The 21051-nt window shown below is 40.4% G+C and overlaps 1 protein-coding gene, 1 non-coding gene and 1 pseudogene across 2 annotated transcripts in view; all 3 read right to left on the bottom strand.

Moving 5' to 3' along the window:
• MED17 (mediator complex subunit 17) overlaps window positions 1-18436 on the bottom strand; it is a 29328-nt gene extending 10892 nt beyond the window's left edge. The window contains exons 1-9 of the mRNA XM_019036723.3: window positions 17630-18436; window positions 14230-14396; window positions 11523-11742; window positions 8464-8600; window positions 8293-8377; window positions 7276-7428; window positions 5799-5929; window positions 4614-4798; window positions 338-475 (exon numbers count right to left, since the gene is read on the bottom strand). Of these exons, the coding sequence (XP_018892268.1) occupies window positions 338-475; window positions 4614-4798; window positions 5799-5929; window positions 7276-7428; window positions 8293-8377; window positions 8464-8600; window positions 11523-11742; window positions 14230-14396; window positions 17630-17879 (1466 nt within the window). The 5' untranslated portion in view covers window positions 17880-18436. The remainder of the gene's footprint in view (window positions 1-337; window positions 476-4613; window positions 4799-5798; window positions 5930-7275; window positions 7429-8292; window positions 8378-8463; window positions 8601-11522; window positions 11743-14229; window positions 14397-17629) is intronic.
• On the bottom strand, window positions 5025-5125 carry LOC115936405 (small nucleolar RNA U13). Its single transcript, XR_004071895.2, has one exon. It is a non-coding gene; the product is annotated as a small nucleolar RNA U13 (small nucleolar RNA).
• Window positions 7563-7761, bottom strand: LOC115936428 (uncharacterized; annotated as a pseudogene).
• Window positions 18437-21051: the final 2615 nt, after the last annotated feature.

Below are 21051 nucleotides of genomic sequence, written 5' to 3'. Positions count from 1 at the left end.
GCAACATAGACCTGTTTCTTAAAAAAAATTTTTTTTAATTAGCTGGGCATGGGGGCACATGCCTATAGTCCCAGCTACTCAGGAGGTTGAGGCAAAAGAATTCCTTGAACCCAGGAGCTCAAGGCTGTAGTCAGATATGATCATCACTGCACTCCAACCTGGGTAAAAGAGTGAGACTCCACCTATTAAAAAAAAAAAAACACTCTACAGCTTATATAATTTACAGAAATATTATGCCACCCTAGCAAATAAAAACCAAATGCTTAATATAATTACTCAGCAAACATCAATAGCAAATTAACATATTAAATACAAAACTTTTATTTTGGCCACTTACTTGCATATTTGTTCATAGCCTTGTGATGTGATTAAAACTTTCACACTAGATTCATAAACATCATTGATATTTGACCAATGAGCCTGTATCTGAGGATCCTCAATTCGGCTTGCTAAGCTGTCAATGGTTGCAGCAGCTCTTTTAAATACAAGAAGTTAAAAAACTTTTTAAGTCACCATACAAAATGATAGGAATATAAATGATTCATCAATGTTATGAAAATTTTAAAACTAACTACTTTTTTAAACTACCACTATGTGTAGGCAGACTTTAAATAAAGGCAGAGGTAGCTCTAAGAACCCTTTCATACTGCTTGAATGTGTAGGTTCTCAGCTTGACATTACAATACACTCTCATCACATACCCCTGATTATCATGATTCATGATGGGTTTATTCCCTTTAACTCTATTCATTTTCTTCCACTCAGAAAAGCTTATCAGGAAATGAGTGAGAAGGATATTTGATATTCTACAGTGTAAACCTAATATAAATCATTCATAAATGTCAGTACTTGATCCCTGGTAACAAATGAGTTGGGACACACACACATCTAGACCCATTACTGTAATGAAATTATAATCATATTCAAGAGAAGCTAGAGATTTTTTGCACAATCAAATCCTTATACTCCAAAAAAAGAAAACTATCAATACAAATGAGAAATAAGATTTATCAAGTGTTCATTATACAGCAAGCATTATAATAAGAGCTTTCATGAATTGTATCATTTAATCTTACTAACATATCATTTAATCTTAACCTTATTAGGTAGGCACTATTATTTCCATTTTTTAAACAGAAAAAAGTTTAGCAATGTTAAGCAATTTGCCCAAGGTCACATAGCTATAAACTGGGATACAAAACCTGGGAGTCTAAATCCAGAGCCAAAAACCTGGGAATCCAATTCCAAAGCCAGTAATCTTATACACACTGATCAACAGCCAACACTTAGAACCAAAGCATAAATCATTTAAATTAACCAAACCCTCAGTTTCTAATTATCTGATTTTTAACACTTTACTGGAAAGAGAAAGAAAGGCCTGGAAGCGGCTCACACCTGTAATCAAAACACTTTGGGAGGACAAGGAGGGACGATCGCTTGATACCAGGAGTTCAAAACAAACCTGAGCAACATATCGACAACCAGTCTCTATAAATAAAAAAAAAAATAAGCTGGGCACAGTGGCGTGCATGAGTAGTCCCTGCTACTCAAAAGACTGAGGCAGGAAGATCACTTGAACCCAGCAGTTCCAGGTTACAGTGAGCTATGACTCCACCACTGCACTGCACTCCAGTCTAAGCCAGAGTAAGATGCTGTCTCAAATTTTTTTTTTTTTTTTTTTGAGACAAAGTCTCACTCCATCACCCAGGATGGAGTGCAGTGGTGCAATCTCAGCTCACTGCAACCTCCACCTTCCAGGTTCAAGTGATTCTCCTGCCTCAGCCTCCCGAGTAGCTGGGACTACAGGCGTGTGCCACCACGCCTGGCTAATTTTTCTATTTTTAGTAGAAACGATGTTTCGCTATGTTGGCCAGGCTGGTGTAGAACTCCTGACCTCAAGTGATCTGCCCTCCTTGGCCTCTCAAAGTGCTAGGATTACAGGCATGAGCCACCATGCCACGCCTCACCTCAAAATTTAAAAAATAGTAATAAAAATAAATTTAATTTTAAAAGACAATGGGAAGAAATGAGAAGAGCCAGTGGGGACAAGGGGCTTTTACATTAATAGATTTAGGGTTTGGTCTGCTGCTGCAGTACCAGCTTCTTACAATACATTCTGAAATTTATTTTCCTTTTTCCTTGATGTGTTTCCCTGACAGTGCTTCATAATTCCTATAGAAGGTAAGTATGTGTGTGAGCATTACAAGAACCATTAAACTGGAAATAAAATTATCTAGCAATGGAAAATTGGGAAAAGAAATCATGAAGTATTTACATTATAGGATATTATATAGCTATTTAAATATATTTAAAAACCTTTAATAAAAGATGAAAAAATTTACAATACAATATTAAATGAATGCAAGGTATAAAATTTGTTTGTTTTGGTGTCACCCCTGAGGTATGAACTCAGAAGGATATAAAATTTTATAAACTCCGATTTTTTTTTAAAGACACACACACACACACTCTGACACATATACATAAATATATATTAGCATGTCAAGAGATCTCACTGTGCATGTTATCATACACATCAGTCTTTTTGTCTTTTTTAAGACATGGTTTCGCTCTGTCATCCCAACTGGAGTGTAGTGGGGTGTGATCACAGCTCACTGCAGCCTCAACATCCCAGGCTCATGCAATCCTCCAGCCTCAGCCTCCCAAGTAGCTGGGACTACAGGTGCACACCACCACATCCGGCTAATTTTTTAAATTTTTTTTGTAGAGATGGGCCATGTTGTCCAGGCAGGTCTCAAACTCCTGGACTCGAGGGATCTGCCCGGCCTCCTTGAGTGCTGAGTTTACAGGCATGAGCCACCACACCAAGCCCAGCTACTTTTTTTAAAAAGGCTTCCTGGCCAGGCACGGTGGCCCACGCCTGTAATCCCAGCACTTTGGGAGGCCAAGGTGGGTGGATCACTTGAGGTCAGGAGTTCGGGACCAGCCTGGCCAACATGGTGAAACCCCAACTCTACTAAAAATACAAAAATGAGCCAGGCATGGTGGCGCACACTTGTAATCCCAAATACTTGGGAGGCTGAAGCGGGATGATCGCTTGAACCCGAGAGGCAGAGCTTGCAGTGAGCTGCACCACTGCACTCCAGCCTGGGTGACACAGTGAGACTTCGTCTCAAAAAAAAAAAAAAAAAATTTCTTGTAGAGACAAGGTCTCACTATGTTGCCCAGGCTGTTCTCAAACTCCTGGGCTCAAGCAAGCTTCCCATCTTGGCCTCCTAAAGTATAGGGACTACAGGGGTGAGCCACCATGCCCAGCCAGGGTCTTTTTTTCTTTACTAAGCTTTTTGTACACCAGGAAGAAGTAAAAGTTTTAAAGCTTTGCTGCTTCCAAGGCTACACTTACTACTCTGAAATTTATAATGGTTATAAAAATAGCTGTTTTTATGCTGATCATTTATCGGGGAATATTTAAATTTATGGTCAATCAGAAATTTGCAAGACTAACGATCTACTCAAATTATCAGCTTTTTAAGTTGAACTGTATTAATGGTAAGAAACAGTAACCTATCATATAATGCTTTATTACTTGTAAGAAACTTCTACATACATCATTTAATATGACCCTAAGACCCCACTCCTATACCTACTATTGACGGGAATAAGTGGGGGACCATAGACACTAAATCCCTTGCTCGAAGTTATTTAGCAAGTGGTTGGGCCTTGGCTTACACACCTTTCACCCCTAGTCCCCTACTCCTTTCACTGCATCATGCTGTCTTCTCTAACGTGTCTCCCCAATTCCTTTTACTAAAAGCTGAAGGACCTAAATTTCCACTTTAAGACTACAAACTAATGTACTAAAAAAAACTGTATTAACAAGAAAAAAACTGGAAATAAAAAATAAAATATCATCTATTTAATGACAATGCCCATGCCTGAAATTCTGGAGTACTACCAAGGCATAATTACAAATGAAGTAAAAAACAGCCTTTTCACTAAGTACCAATAATAAAATAGAAAAGCACCCTTTAGCACTGAAAAAGATACATTTATATGTAATCATGCCACGTTATTTTGTAAGCAATGTATATAAAGGAAAAAAAAAAGAGCTTTGGCGTTACATAGACCTGGGCATAAATCCTCGTTCTGCAACTTTTTAGCTGTGTAACCTTGAGCAAGGTGCATAACTTCTTTAAGCCTCAATCTTATCAGTAAAAACAGGGTTAACACTACCTGCTGCAAAGAACAAAGATTAAATAAGTTAACACAAGGAAAGTGCCCTCCAAACTCTAAAATGTGCAAGAAACAAAAAATACAGAAACCCTCAAGAAAAAGATTTAAATCAGTTCAGAAATAAGTATCTCACAGCTGGGTTACTGAAGAAAGTATGGTGTTGTAAGGCACATTCCTAGTCAGTTGTCTTTGCAAAAAAGTGACAGTGTTAGAAAGAATACACTGTTAGATCAGAAGTGGATCCAAGTCTTCCCCAGACTTGACAGGACCCAGTCTATGACCGTAAATAAACTCTTATCACCTCCTCTCCCTAAAATAAAAAAGTCAAAAGCATCCCAAAAAAGTGTATGAAGTAACAGAAGAAAACACACTGCAATTTCAAAGAAAAAACAGAAAACAGTAACTTTTTTCAACCTTACCTACTCCTTAGAAAAATATGCTTTGCTTGTTTAATTATTTTTTCCAGAAGCCCTTCACTGGACTGTAATGAATTAATTTCATTTTTATCAAAAGCTTGAGGACCCGAAAGTCTCATTCTCTTGTGGCCAAAAGGTGCACTTGCTGGATGAGGCATCATGATGGAACTCAAGGTCTGTTTATGAAACTAACAAAAACAGCCATTTTAAATACCAATATCCACATAGTAAATGCTACATAATATTTAATCAAAACATGGTTGACATCTTAGAAACACTGAAAGGAATGGATTTGAACCACATATGAAAACAATCCAACCTTGGAGAAAAATGCTAGCATCTACTAGGTCACACATAATGCAAGACTGTAAAGAGAAGGGTCCCTCTCAAGCTCTAACTTTTTTCCTTTCCTCATGTCGGACGGGTAATGCGCCAACATCCTAATAAGGTTTGAGGGAGTCACAACTCACGCATAAGCATGAAAACCCAATCATGCTTTTGAACCACAAAAGGATCTCAAGCTTTAATTTTTATTTTACAAGTTTTAAAATGTAAAACAATCCTCTTCACTGAGTCTCATAAATAGAACGCATGCAATCAGTAAATAGTTCTTTCACTATACCCTAGATTAGAGGTTCCCAAACCCGGCTGCCTATCTGAACCTCCTAAGGAGCTTTTTAAAAACAACTCTTGCATCATCACAATCAACTGAACCAGGTTTTGGGGTGGGGCAAGGGAGGCTGTAATACATAATTCTATGAAATTTCACAGGATATTCTTTTGAAATTACCCTGGCCTGTGAACCAGCTCCCTGTAAACAGTTGTAGATGATCTGTAAGTAGAACATGTCGTAAAATAAAACTAGTCTGTTCAAAGACTCTGGCAAGACATCTTCCCTTATCTCCCCCAGTCAGAATCACCGCTTCCCTCTGCACTTTAGCATCATGTTTCTTACACCTCTACTTGAAAACCTGTGTATCTCTACCACTAGAAGGTATGTTTGGGAACAGGGACAGTATTGTGATTATCTCTGTATTCCCCTAGCACACAGCAAGGATCTTTCACATCAGACAGTGAATGTTGTTGCTATGTGAATAATCAAGACTCAGCAGACGAGAGGGGCTTTGTGCATACTCACTGCCCTGGACATACTCACCACAGCGCAAAGAAAAACATTTATTTCCTTACCTCTCTAATCAGCAGATGCAAATTATGCTCTAGGACATAAAGGTGGTCCTCCGGACATTGCTTCTCAGTAGCAAATTTTTGGGATTTCTTATCATTTGAGGAATGGCACAAAGAAATAGATAACTGCAAGCCTATTTATAAAAAGAAAGAGGACATATGTAAATAACCTGAAATATGGAAAGGTACAAACTGTCTTCATAAAGTATAATCATAGTTCATTTTCAAAAGATATATTCTAAACTTGAAGATCAGACCTCATGATTAACATCTGTATATCAAGATTACTATTCGGCCGGGTGCGGTGGCTCACGCCTGCAATCCCAGCATGTTGGGAGGCCAAGGTGGGTGGATCACAAGGTCAGGGGATTGAGACCATCCTGGCCAACATAGTGAAACCCCATCTCTACTAAAAACACAAAAAAATTAGCTGGGCATGGTGGCGTGTGCCTGTAGTCCCAGCTGCTTGGGAGGCTGAGGCAGGAGAACTGCTTGGACCCGGGAGTTGGACAGGTTGCAATGAGCCAAGATCACGCCATTGCACTCCAGCCTGGACAACAAAACGGAAACTTCATCTCAAAAAAAAAAAAAAAAACTATTCATGAATATAATAAGCTACCACGTATTTTAACAATTCCAATTCTATTGACACATAATATGGCTGCTGCCCTTGAACTGGCTAAAGACTGGTGAAAAAGCTATATATTAATTTGTTGTTTCCTTTAAAATAAGAGTAGGTAGGCAGTCCTACTGCGTAAAAGACAGTTAGTCTTCCCTGCTCCCATGAGAAGTAGGACGGAATTTCTCACCACTAAAACCTACTTCCTTCTAAGACGACAGTCCTTAGAATTTATGTAAAAAACAAGTGCAAAGCTAAATACAAACTGATCTCCAGGGCAAGTCTACCTGCTTTTGAATAATATAATTAAAATCCAGTTTCTACAAATTTGAGACTATTACGAGTAAACTTTTTTTTTTTTAATTTTTTTGTTTGTTTGTTTTAGTAGAAATGGGATTTCACCACGTTGGCCAGGCTGGTCTCAAACTCCTGACCCCAGGTGATATGCCCGCCTCGGCCTCCCATAGTGCTGGGATGACAGGCGTTAAGAGTAAACATTTTTAAATTGGCCTCTCATTTAGATAATAAGGCAGGATCCCTGAAAAAATCTCCCTTCAAAGCAACTGTTGCTAAGTAACTGTAGCTATGCTAGTGCAAATTTTCTTTTCTCTTGACCACAATAATGACTACGTAAGTGCAAATTTTTAATATGTAGCTTAAAAATCCAAGGGTCACACTATTTAGGACAGAACAGATTCCACAGTACAGTTTGTGTTACATGCTTTACTGGCTGTCACTATGGATAGCACACTATTTCTTTGCTCTCATTATTCTCCCAATACACCCTAAGAGCTACCTTCTCTGTCCTATTCCCCAAAACACAAAGTCCTGTTCATAAAGTCGAAAAAGGGCTGCTCTTACTCGGAAAGGGCTGAGAGATAATCTGGTTTTTCACCACAATGTGAGGGATTTGTGATTTAATTTGAACAGCTTCCCGAGAGAGCTGTGCAAAAATTTCTTTACATAAGAGAACATTCTGTGCCGCTTCTAATTTTGTCTGCCAATGTGGGGAACCTGAAAGACAAGAAATATATGTATCAATTATCTAACCATATTATGCATTAACTAGTTTAAATGGTGATCTGAATACATATGACAAAAGTTTAGGAAAACACTACATTACGGTATATTCTTTTTTTCCTATTCACTCTCTATAGAGACTGTCAAAAATTGCCAGTGCCAGCTGTGTTACAAATCATCCCAGCAGGGTATTGAGAAGTTCCCCGCCACCCCAATCTTTCATTCCTGAAGAGGAAAGTTTAAATTCCTGTAGAGGGAAGTATCAATTAGCAATAATCATGCCACAGATAAACCTCACTGGGTTTGATACTGCCACTGTGCAAAGCTATATTCTTTCCAAAATATAAAAATCTCACTTCTTTAACACAAAAAACCAGTAAATAAGTCCAATCTTAAAAAAAGTTGCTGGTGGCTCATGCCTGTAATCCTAGCACTTTGGGAGGCTGAGGCGGGTGGATTACTTGAGGTTGGGTGTTCGAGACCAGCCTGACCAACATGGAGAAACCCCATCTCTACTAAAAATACAAAATTAGCCGGGAATGGTGGCGCATGCCTGTAATCCCAGCTACTCGGGAGGCTGAGGCAGGAGAATCGCTTGAACCTGGGAGGTAGACGTTGCGGTGAGCCGAGACTGTGCCATTGCACTCTAGCCTGGGCAACAAGAGAGAAACACGGTCTCAAAAAAGAAAAAAAAATTGCACAGCTATTCACTAATGGTTTATTGATAAATTTTAGAAGTATATTTTGAATTGTTCTTATTTCAAAATGTCTATTTTTCCTACCTAGATTTATCTTCAGTTTATTTTAAAATGTCAGCTCAAATAAGACCAGAAATTAGAGGATAGAACATAACCATACCTGGTTTGGATTTGGGCAAAGGTCGTTTGAAGAGGTTAACTGTGCCGAGGTCACCTATATCTGGAGCCTGTTTTTGTATTGAAACCTATATGACAACAAAAGCAAAAAAAGTTAACAAATTAACTTCAGGCTATTCGTAAGAAATTACTTGAAAAATATTTTGACAAATACCTTGATATACGCAGACCCCTCTAAATCACTAGGAATTTGGACATCAAGAGGACAGTAATCTTCAGGTATCTTTTTATCCAGATCGAGATCTGTATTCTTTATTACTTCAAATGTACCATGATGAGGAAAGAGAGATCCTAATGTTGTATTAAAAATAGGAAAATATAAAACAGTTAACATATTATTCCGACACACATTATTAAATACATAATACTTCACATCCACATCACTGAATCACAAAGTAAGTCCCCACTAAAAAACATACGTTTTGGGGGAAAAGGGTGAGGAGTGGTGAACAAAGGAAAGAAAGATAATGGTGGGTGGGTGGTTATTTACCTTAAAAAAAAAACACTTCTTAGTCTAATGACATCATTATAATAAGAATTCCACAGAAAATCCAAATTGTTTTATTCCAATGGAGTATTGATAAAAATGGGTGTACTCACAGGGCGGGCGTGGTGGCTCATGCCTGTAATCCCAGCACTTTGGGAGGACGAGGCGGATGGATCACCTGAGGTCAGGAGTTCAAGACCAGCCAAGACCAACATGGAGAAATCCCCATCTCTACTAAAAATACAAAATTAGCTGGGCGTGGTGGCGCATGCCTGTAATCCCAGCTACTGAGGAGGCTAAGGCAGAATTGCTTGAACCCGGGAGATGGAGGTTGTGGTGAGCTGCGATCGCACCATTGCCCTCCAGCCTGGGCAACAAGAGTGAAACTCTGTCTCAAAAAAAAAAAGAGGTGTATTCCTAGAAATGAAACCTTGGGGATGAAATACTTCTGGAGCTTAGCCTCTCTACTAAGGTTTCAACTAAGTGCTCTGCATCCAACAACAGAAAGACAGAGTATAGTGCACACAACATCTTTTTTTCAACCAGTTTCCTAGATTTTTTATTTTTTATTATCTTTTTAGAGACAAGGTCTCCCTCTGTCTTCCAGGCTGCAGTGTGGTGGTGTAATCATAGCTCACTGCAGCCTCAAACTCCTAGGATTGAACAATCCTCCCACTTCAGCCTCCCAAGTAACTAGGACTGCAGGTACATGCCATCACACCCAGCTAATTTTTAAGTTTTTTTTTTTAGAGATAGGGTCTATGTTGTCCAGTCTGGTCTTGAACTCCTGGGCTCAAGCAATCCTCCCACCTTGGCCTCCCAAAGTGCTGAGATTACAGGTGTAAGCCCCCACGCCCAGCCCAGTTCCTACATTTTATGTGATGTGTTTTTGTGTAGGTCAGAAGTTTGGGTAAGTTGTTCTGGGCCACTGAATTACATAAGAAATAGGTGGTTCAATGTAACTGGTTTTATAACAAGGGAAGATGCTAAAGATTTTCTTGCAATTAAAAACAATGTGATCAAATCCTTTCATAATCATGAGTGACTACCCCAAAGATAGAATTAAAGTTCTTGCACACAAATTATTTGTGGAAAAGAAAATGCCCAAAACCAGAAAGCACCGCTTCTACAGACCACCTACTAAAATTTTTAAATGGTTTTGTCATCTTTAATTCATCTTTATAATGAGATTTAACCTTCAGGATTCAAAACAACCCAACTAATATCAATGCTGAAGCATGTCAGTCCTCCAGTATTTGACTTAACCACCTTAACCTTTTTTAAATTTTAGGATAATGATAGCTTACTCTGGCAAATGAATCTTTCAGATATCACTCTACCATTATCTCAACTATCAAAGCCAAGACTTCTTGCCTCCTCCCCTGATATTCACAGCTTCTACCCCATTGAGCTATGAAGTTTTTCCATACAGCCAGCCCCTCTGACTGCCTCAGCAGCTTATAAAACATTGCCATTATTACCTTGTAAAACCTACTATTTATTATAGCTCAACCACTAAGAATTTATACCAAGAAATATGAAGTCAACATCATCAAACTTTAGTATGCCCCCAAAAGTTGCATTCCCTAAGTTAGTGTTGTAGCCCTAGTTTGGTGGGAAAAAGGAGAGCAAACCTTTTCGCCACCCTTTCTCTTCACTCAGGACATAAAAACAGCTGAGCAGATTAATGGGAAAAGAAAGGGCAAAGAATAGAAAGTTTCTTTCCTCCTTTCATGTCCAGTTTTTTTTGTTTGTTTGTTTTAATTCTCAGAAGAACACTTGCATCATGTCCAGTTTTCGTTTGTTTTTTTTTGTTTTTTGTTTTTGAGACAAGGTCAGGCTGGAATGCAGTGGTGCAATCTCGGCTCACTGCAGCCTCGACCTCCTGGGCTCAAGGGATCATCCTGCCTCAGCCTCCTGAGTAGCTGGGACTAACAGGTATGCAACACCACGCCCAGCTAATTTTTGTATTTTTTGTAGAGATGAAGTTTTGCCATGTTGCCCAGGCTGGTATCGAATTCCTAAGCTCAAGCAATCTGCCCACCTCAGCCTCCCAAAGTGCTAGGATTACAGGTGTGAGCCACTGCACCCCGCCATGTTCAGTTTTTAAGGGTTACAGGTAAGGCCTTGATTGAGGAGTGTAGTTCTACCTCATTTCTAACTAAAAAGTCAATTATGCTTCAAGGTGTGTCAGCACATAAACCCCATCTTTGAACTTTCTGTTAAGTGTACCTAAAAGGTTTTGAAATAGAAACTAGGCTATTTATTATAAGGTTCTGATAAGAGTGGTTTTGGCTTATATGAACAGAAATTAAAATTTTGAAATGTAATACATAGCTGAGAAATAATACATTATAGAAGGATGTTTAACATTATACTTACACAGAAAGCATTGTTTTTGTTTGTTTGTTTTTGAGAGAGTCTTGCTCTGTCCCCCATGCTGGAGTGCAATGGTGCGATCTTGGCTCACTGCAACCTCCACCTCCTGGGTTCAAGCAATTCTCATGCCTCAGCCTCCCAAGTAGCCAGGATTACAGGTGCATGTTACCACGCCTGGCTAATTTTTTGCATTTTTGGTAGAGATAGGGTTTTGTCATGTTGCCTGGGCTCATCTTGAACTCCTGGCCTCAAGTGATCCACCCGCCTTGGCCTTCCAAAGTGCTAGGATTACACGCATGAGCCGCCGCACCTGGCCAGAAAGTATAGTTTTTAATAATTATTCATACCTGCACTTCTGTAGCTCAGATCTCCAAGAATTTTATCTCCAACTTTTCGAAGTTTCCAGTGTTGCCGTAATCGCAAAAGCTCAGAATTGAAGTCTCTTTGTAGCTTGTTTTCTTGGTTTTCGGTAACTGATTTAGTCAGTCTTTCTGCCCCCTTCAATAAGATTTGTGCTGCTCCAGCAAGTGACTTCTTTTTAGATATCAATTGCAACGTCTGAGGATTCTATTAAAAACAACCCAAACATGCAGTTTTGCAAGATTTTTAAATGACTCTAAAATTACACATTTTATCAATAATAAAATGAAGTGAACAAAAAGCAAAAAGGAGGGGCAAGTACACATAACAGTGTTTTTAATAAAATAATAACCTTAACCTATCTCTTTGTCCAGCTCACTCAAAGCTTTACTTATGTTAAACCAAAAACACTACAATGGCCTCTACTCAGAACTTACCATTGCATCAACTCTGTCCAGCCTGTTAGGGTCCCCTCTTAATGTACTGCCATTCCTCTCCTTATATATTGCCAGCCCCCTATCCTGTACATACACACATATAGTTATATATAACCTTTTTGGCACTCATTATACTTCTGATTAACATCTATAATCTCTGCTTCAATGGTAACCTGCATGATGGCAGAAAACACTATATCCACAAACCCTAGAACAATGCCTGGCACATGATATTTGATTTAATGAATGAATGAATGACTGCAATGGGTATAACTGTAAAATTATCTTGTATTTTGTAGCTTACCATATTTTGTATCTTACCGTAAGCTATTAAAGTGCTTTTGGAATTAGGACTAAAATCACACAGCATTAACTTTTTTTCTTTTGAGATGGAGTCTTTTTTTTTTTTTTTTTTTTTAATTTTTTATTGATCATTCTTGGGTGTTTCTCGCAGAGGGGGATTTGGCAGGGTCATGAGATGGAGTCTTGTGTCACCCAGGCTAGAATGCAGTACCACCATCTTGGCTCACCATAGCCTTAACCTACTGGCTCAAGTGATCCTCCTGCTTCAGCTTCCTGAGAAGCTGGGACTCCAGATGTGCAACACCAAGCCTGGCTTTTTTTTTTTTTTAAGTAGAGACAGGGTCTTGCTATGTTGCCTGGGATAGTCTCAAACTCCTGGCTTCCTGCTTTGGCTCCCCAAAGTGTTGGAATTACAGGCATAAGCCACCGTGCCCTGCCATTGTTAATATTAAATGTACTTCACTGAATCCTAATTTTTTGGAAAACTGATCAGAAGTCACTATCTATGTATCACATATGCATATATAAATACCCACAATCACCATAATTTGTGTATTTTACTAACCAGTTTAATACAGTTTTCTGGCTGTATGAGAGTCAAAAATCACATAAAAAGCTTCATAAACATATCAAAATAATCTTTTGATTGTATTAGGGAATGTAAATAAAAGAGTTCCTGGAGATATTAAGAAATTCCTGGAGACTCCCTTCTGGGAAAAGCACAGTATAGTAGAAAAGGCAGTGGGGCTATGAGTTAGGTGCTGGAGTTCTAGTCTTGGCTCCCTAACTACTGGCTTGACAGCAACTTGAACATATTACAAATCTCTTTAAGCTTCAGTTTTCTCTCTGTAAAATGAAGAATGCAGATTTAGGGAACTCTATTAGTCCCCCAGCACAATGTTTCTAGATTCTGAAACTATTACTATGTGAGTAATTCTATTCAATTAATTTTATTTACAAATGGGTTCTAACAGTCATTACTTCCTCTCCATGACTAATTTGGTTATGGTCTTGACACTTGTTTTCCTTAAGGACCCAAGTAGCCTCAATGATTTCAGACTATTCACCAACTCATCTTCCTGCTGCTTCTCTTTCATCTTCAAATGTTCAAAAATGGAATACACTGTTTATGAAACAGCAGCAATTCTACCCAGCTCTCAATATGCTCCATAATTTCGCCTAACTTTTCTAATCCATCCCTTAAAAAAAAGGGAAGGAAGGATTAGATGGAAAAACAGGGACTTAAGAGAAAATAACTTGCTTAATTTAAGGTCACACAGTTAATGAAGGCAGAGGCAGGATTTGAATCCAGGTCTACCTGATTCCAAAGCCATTATATCATCACATTTTTGTGTAATATATCACAGACCAAGGACCCAGGCTATAAGAATTTGTTGAGATTTGGTAACCTTTAAAGTATTACATTCTTTTTTTTTTTTTTTTGGGATGGAGTCTCGCTCTGTCGCCCAGGCTGGAGTGCAGTGTGCGATCTCAGCTCACTGCAACCCCCGCCTCCCAGGCTCAAGCAATTCTCCTGCCTTAGCCTCCTGAGTAGCTGGGACTACAGGTGCCCACCACCATGCCTGGCTTATTTTTGTTATTTTTAATAGAGACAGGGTTTCACAGCATTAGCCAGGATGGTCTTGATCTCCTGACCTCGTGATCTGCCCGCCTCAGCCTCCCAAAGTGCTGGGATTACAGGCGTGAGCCACCACACCTGGCCTTAAAGGTATTACATTCTTAATGAAACTTAACTCTTCCAAGGATCATAGGTATATAATAAAAAAAAAAGGAAATGCAGTTGTATGGCTTTGTTTTAGACCAGTTAGTCTTTAAATCTTCATCTAGACTTAATTTTGCAAGAAAGGAAAATGGAACAACAGGCACAAAGCCAAAAAAGGGTCCTGGGATTTAATAAATAAAATTTTATTATTCAATTAAAGTCCACAAATACCTGTTTTGGAGGAAGTGCATCCTGAGAGACAGGATCAAGAGTCATAAATTTTTTATCCCTAACAATACTGAGAACGTCATAGAGAACACACATCTCTGTCAGGGCACTTCTCAAATTGTTCCTCACTGAGTCCCAAGGCCAAAGGGAAGGCTGAAATTTTACCACTCCTAAAAAGGGAGAGAGAAAAAAAGAAATACAGAAGTATTCGTTACATTGAATGGCAGACAGCTCACTTAGGTTTAAAAAGTACTAAAAGGAGAAATAATTAATTTAATTTCAAATTGTTCTCTTATTTATGCCATCTCCTCTACCGTTTCTTAAATCTTTGTTAACATTCACATTAGCATTCCTACAATCGCAAAATGAATATGACATCTATTTCCACAGGTTAAATTTATCATTACAACATTATAGACTCAAATATCTTTTCAAATTTATGTAAACCTTTTTAATAATCTTCTTACAGTGTTTAGAACTTGAATTTACAATTGTACAAAATTTCCAAAATACAGAAAAGTACAAAATGAAAATGACCTGTAAGCCAGCCACTATTAGCATATCTTCCTTTTAACCATTAAAAAAAGTATTGTGATTAAATACATGAACATTCACTATATAGAGTTCACACAATAAAGAATTAGAGGGTAAAAAGTGAAAGTTTTCCTTCATTCCCCACCCGATTCTCTCCCCTCCTGAGAGGTAACCACTATTAACAGATGGAGCGTACCCTTTCTTTTCTTTTTTTTTTTTCAGACAAAGTCTTGCTCTGTCACCCAGGCTGGAGTGCAGTGGCGCGATCTCAGCTCACTGCAAGCTCCACCTCCCGGATTCATGCCATTCTCCTGCCTCAGCCTCCCCAGTAGCTGGGACTACAGGCACCCACCACCACGCCCAGCTAATTTTTTGTATTTTTAGTAGAGACGGGGTTTCACCATGTTAGTCAGGATGGTCTCGATCTCCTGACCTCGTGATCTGCCTGCCCCGGCCTCCGAAAGTGCTGGGATTACAGGCGTGAGCCACTGCGCCCGGCCCCAATGAGTGTACCCTTTCAAAGGTTTTTCCATGCACTTACATACATCTATTTCCAATTTTCTATTACTTGCCTTTCCCCCACCCCCACTTAATATTTCCTAGAGACACTTCCATGTTAGTACTTATGAGTCTACTTAATTCTTCTAACACTGTATGATATTCTGGAACATGGATGTACGGTATGTTTAACCACTTGTATTTAATGGACATGTAGATTGCTTCCAACAAGTAAACTGCTTCTAACAATGCTAGCAGTGGTAAACACCTTGAATATATACCCTGTATATGTGCAACTTTTTCTGCAGGTTAAATTTTTAGTCGTGGTAATAGTGAATCAAAGGAGATATACATTTAAAAGTTTCGGCTGGGCGCAGTGGCTCAGGCCTGTAATCCCAGCACTTTGGGAGGCCGAGGCAGGGTGGATCACCTGAGATCAGGTATTTAAGACCAGCCTGGCCAACATGGTGAAACTCTATCTCTACTAAAAATACAAAAATTAGCCAGGCATGGTGCCGCACGCCTATAGTCCCACACACTAGGGAAGCTGAAGTGGGAGAATCGTTTTGAATCCAGGAGGCAGGGGTTGCAGTGAGCCGAGATTGCACCACTGCACTCCAGCCTGGGCGACAGAGCAAGACTCCGTCTCAAAAAAAAAGCAAAACAAACCAAAAAAAGTTAAAATTAAATTTTGGCACATATTAAACTGCCAAATTGTCTTTCAGAATCACTACCAGTTCACATTCCTAACCCTGAATATTAACAATCTTTTCAATTTCTGTCAATTTTGTGCATGGAAAGAGTATCTTAATCATGTTTTAATTTCCCAGTCCCTAGTAATGAGATTGGGTCTATGTTCTGTTTATTGGTATCTGAAGTCTCTCCTCTATGAGCCTTCAGATACCTTTGGCCTATTTTTCCAAAGTGTCATTATTTTCTTTTCAGTCTGAAGGGTCTTTTTGAATATAGAAGATATCAACTAAATTTGTGGTATATGTGTAGAACTTCTCCCAGTCTGGCATTTATCTTTTTACTTTGCTTATGGCATCTTTTCCCATTATTTTTAAATTTTATGTAAGTAATATATCTATACTTTGTAAGGTAGGTGGGTGTGTGGTTGTGTGTGTGGATGTTAGGGTCTTGTTCTGTTACCCAGGCTGGAGTGCGATGGCACAATCATAGCTCACTGCAGCCTTGATCTCACTGGCTCAATCCATCCTCCTCCCTCAGCCTCCCCAGTAGCTGGGACCACAGACGTGCACCACCACGCCCAGCTAATTTTTTTAATTTGTAGAGACAGGAGCTCCCTATGTTGCTCAGGCTGGTCTTGAAGTCTGGGCTCAAGTGATCCTTCCACCTTGGCCTCCAAAAATGTTGGAACTACAGGTATGAGCCACTATGCCTGTCCTGTTATTTCTGAAATTAAGAAGATCTATCCGACTCTCAGAATAATACAACTATTCTTTCATTATTTCTTCTAACACTTTGTTTTACTTCCTTCATTTGGCACTTCAATCCTCAAAAATTACTGTGGAAATAATTTTTGTGTGAGGTATACAGTATTATTTACCTTTTTTCGCAAATAGACCCCTAATAATCCTAACAGCACTGCCCTGAAATGACATCTTTAAATTCCCATTTACACTGGGTCTGCTGCATAACTAAATTAAGAATTGTGATTTTTTTTCAAAAATCCTTGACAATAATGAGAATCCGAAACCCACTCATTGTTTCTTCACTTCCCTCCTAACTAGTCTCCTCCCTTCCAGTTTTGCTTTCCCTATAATTCATTTACTAGAAAGCATCTAGAGTAACCTTTAACAAAATCATCTCTACTTATCCTGCAAAAGCTTTCAGTGGTCTTAACACTAGTCAAACGCTTATCCTGGCCTACTGGGCTCTACATGATCTGGACCCGCCTACCTCTTGGACCTCGTCACACATTTCAGTCAAAACAGACCTCTTTTCTGCAGGTGCTACTACCATCATTCACACCGCACAAGGATGCAAAGTAACTCGCCCAAGGTCACACAGCCGGCAAGGGGCAGAGCCCCGATCTAGGGCTCTTTTAGCCACTAAGTGTGCCACATTAAAGGCCCTCTACAGAGAAGCATTCATTTAAACATTTCACGGTTTGACAGTGTCTCAAACGCTGCCACTCAAGGAGACCCGCAGGAGTATTACGTAAAGTCGTGTCCTACCTTGTCCGGCAGCAACAAAAAGATGACGACCAAGTATCCTTACGCTTCCGCTAGACGGACACTCAAAAGTTCTCGCACGCACAAGATCACCCCCATCGCGGGAGAGGCCGAGGCCCGCGCGGGTGCTGGGACCCAGACCGGCGGACTCGGGCAGCGGATGCAGGCCTTACCTTCCTCGTCGTCCTGGTCTGCGCTGGACCCGGCGCCCGGCCAGTCCTGCGCGTCGCCCTCGGTCCCCGCCGCCTCCTCCTCCTCGGAGCCCGAACCCTGGCTGAAGTCTATCCGCTGGGCCAGACGCGCCAGATTCTGCGACATGGACAGCGGCGGCAGGTACGTCTCGGTGCCATCCAGGCCCACCTCATGGACCTGCTTCTCGCAGGCCGATTCGATGCTGATCCGCACTGCGCGCACCCCGGACATGCTGGCTGCGTCGGCCAGCGGTGGGAGGACCCCCCACGAGCCAAAAAACGAGGTACGAAGAGGAGGCTTCCCTGCGGAGGGCCGGGAACTCAGAACACCGCAGCCGCGGTGCCTCAGAAGACCCTCGGGAAACCGAATGCAACGCTCAGACTGGAAACAAAAGAGCTGGCCCAGCAACTTTCCCAGAACGCACCGCAAGCTCCCTCCTCCGTAAGTCTTTCGGAACAAAACTGGGCAGGAGCGGAAGCTCCAGGGCTCCCTAGAGCGCTTCCGGTGAATCACGGTGCAGGGTGGGGTAAACTTCCGGGCCTATAAGAGGCGTGGCCGGCAGAGGGAGGGAAAGAGCGGTTCGGGAGCCGAGAGTTTGGCGGGCATATTCCCTGCTTTTTAAGCCTGCGTTTGTTTAAAAAGTGGATGAGGAAAGAAAGCTGCAGAGGCGAGAAGAGTTAAGGAAAAGGAAATTAATGGATCCTTGGATCTTAGCAATGAGAGTCCTGTTGAGAGAACTGAGATCTGGTGGCGCGCGCCTGTGGTCCAGCTACGCGGGTGGCTGAGGCGGGAGAATGGCTTGAGCCCTGGAGATGGAGGCTGCAGTGAGCCGAGATCTCACCGCTGCACTCCAGCCTAGGCAACAGAGTGGGATCCTGCCTCAAAACAAAAGTTTTTTTAAATTAGCAAGAAATTTTTTAAAGAAACACTATCTGAAGAGTTAGAAATTAAGGGCATGGCTTGGGGGAAACAATCGTGCTTATCACCACTTAAAATTATACTACGTAATTATTTGGTTTCCTGTTAGTTATAACTCTATGACAGCCAATATCTGCAGCAGACATAATAGACTCTGGCATGTAGTAAGTGCTTAATATTTATTTTATGCCCGAGTAACAGAATAAATAATGTTGATCTCACTTTTTTATTAGTGATGGGGTCCCACTATGTTGCCCAGGCTGAGTGCAGAGGTTATTCACAAGTGCTGTCAGCACACTACAGCCTGGAGCTCCTGGGCTCCAACGATGCTCCTGCCTTAGCCTTCTGAGGAGCTGGGACTATAGGAGTGTGTCACCATGCCTGGCCTGCAAATAATATTTAAAAGATTAAGAAGAAGTGGTATAACTTCAGTCTTTGGGTCTCCAAGAACATATTTCATTAGTAGAATTCCACAGACAAAGATGGATTATCTTATATTACAAACCTCTATGTTTCGTTTAAGGAATTATATATACCGTTTATCATGAGTGTTTGCCAGGTTTTGTTCTGACCAAGATATATCTAGGTTTTGAACTACTTTCCTAAGGTATTTAGGAAAATACGGTTGCCCTGGTGTCAGTCCCTGCTGAAGAAGAAAGTAGATGGCCGTGTGTGGAGGGGGTTGAATTTTCATGAGAGAAACCTATTTCTGGCAAGCTGCACAGTCTGTTGCCCAATCATGTTCGAGAACCACTGTACTTGCTTTTCGTGTAAATTAGTTAAAAAAATTTACTTTATTTTAAAATCTGATTAATAGCCAGGCGCAGTGGCAATCTAATAGCAGTGCAGACAAAAACAAGACAACAACAAATGATTATGATTCCTAGAATAAGTAACAGCTTTTGCCACCAAGTCTTCAAGATCAAAACTAGCTGCTTAGCCAGTTGTTTAAAGATGTGTTGGATCTGCAAGGTTAGTTGTTGTTTTCATATTATCCATTAACGTAGTGATATTATCTGATTCATCTGGGATACAGACATAACACACAGTTTTTATGATAATGCAAGTTCCTCCCTGGGCTTCGGTGAGTATGTCAAAAGCCATACGGTTTTGTAATAATGGCCTTTTCCATAAGAGTAACTTTATTGTTTAATAATGGAATACTTATGTAGCTATCTTTTGGGTATAATTGGTTAGGACCTCTATATGCCAAATAACATCTTCAACACTCATTTGTGGTATGAAGATGGAAGCTAAGTGATCATACCAATGAAACACAGAATGAACCCAATGAGATCATAAATAAGGAAAATTTGCAGGTTTTGGCAAAGTACAAACTACTCAAACATATGATTAAGCATAACCCGAAAAACATCATCCTCACTATCCTGGAAGTAACCATGGTCATAGGTTAGTGCCACATAGCCAAAATGTTCCATTTGGAGCTAATCAATAAATACATTAAATGGCATGCCAGTCAGTACTTTGTAATATAATGGTGTGAATACACAGTTCTTTGGGTATCCATGCCATATCTCCAGTGCTTTTGGGCCAGATATCTTTGGTATGATTTCTTTGTTCCCAACATAAAGGGGCAAAGTGGCCAGGCACGGTGGCTCACGCCTATAATCCTCCACTTTGGGAGAATGAGGCGGGTGGATCACCTTAAGTCAGGAGTTCGAGACTAGCCTGGCCAACATGACGAAACCTCATCTCTACTAAAAATACAAAAACTAGCTGGGCGTGGTGATGCATGCCTGTAATCCCAGGTACTCAGAAGGCTGAGGCAGGAGAATCACTTGAACCCAGGAGGCAGAGATTACAGTGAGCCAAGATCTCACCACTGCACTCCAGGCTGGGCAACAGAGTGAGACTGTCTCAAAATAAATAAATAAATAAAAAGTTGGGGTGGCAAGGACAAGGTGGCTGAGCTGACAGAAGGAGGGATAAGCCAGATAAAACCATCCCAAATTTGTGTTATACCATTCTGAAATCAAGGTGTCTTATCTCTTAATTGGGACAGTGTCGTTGTTTCATTACTTAGTTGGGACAGTGCCAGCATTAAAGTTAACAAACTAGTTTCTTTTACTAAGAAGCTCCTTCCATGCGTTTTAGTCTGTAAAGGTTTTGTTTTGTTTTGTTTTTGTTTTGTTTTTTGAGATGGAGTTTTGCTCTGTCACCCAGGCTGGAGTGCAGTGGTGCGATCTTGGCTCACTGCAACCTCTGCCTTCTAGGTTCAAGTGATTCTCCTGCCTTAGCCTCCTGAGTAGCTGGGACTACAGGTGCACACCACCACGACTGATTAATTTTTGTGTTTTTAGTCGAGACAGGGTCTCACTTTGCTGGCCAGGCTGGTCTCAAACTCCTGAGCTCAGTCGATCTGCCCGCCTTGGCTTCCCAAAGTGCAAGGATTACAGGTGTGAACTACTGCGCCCAGCCTTTAAAGTATTATTAATAGGCTAGTGATGTACTTTATCCTTCATCA

This window comes from Gorilla gorilla, chromosome 9 (assembly GCF_029281585.2).
Source record: "Gorilla gorilla gorilla isolate KB3781 chromosome 9, NHGRI_mGorGor1-v2.1_pri, whole genome shotgun sequence".
Classification (NCBI taxonomy): Eukaryota; Metazoa; Chordata; class Mammalia; order Primates; family Hominidae; genus Gorilla; species Gorilla gorilla.
Note: the sequence above shows the minus strand (reverse complement) of the source record. Positions and strands in the feature narration are given on the sequence as shown.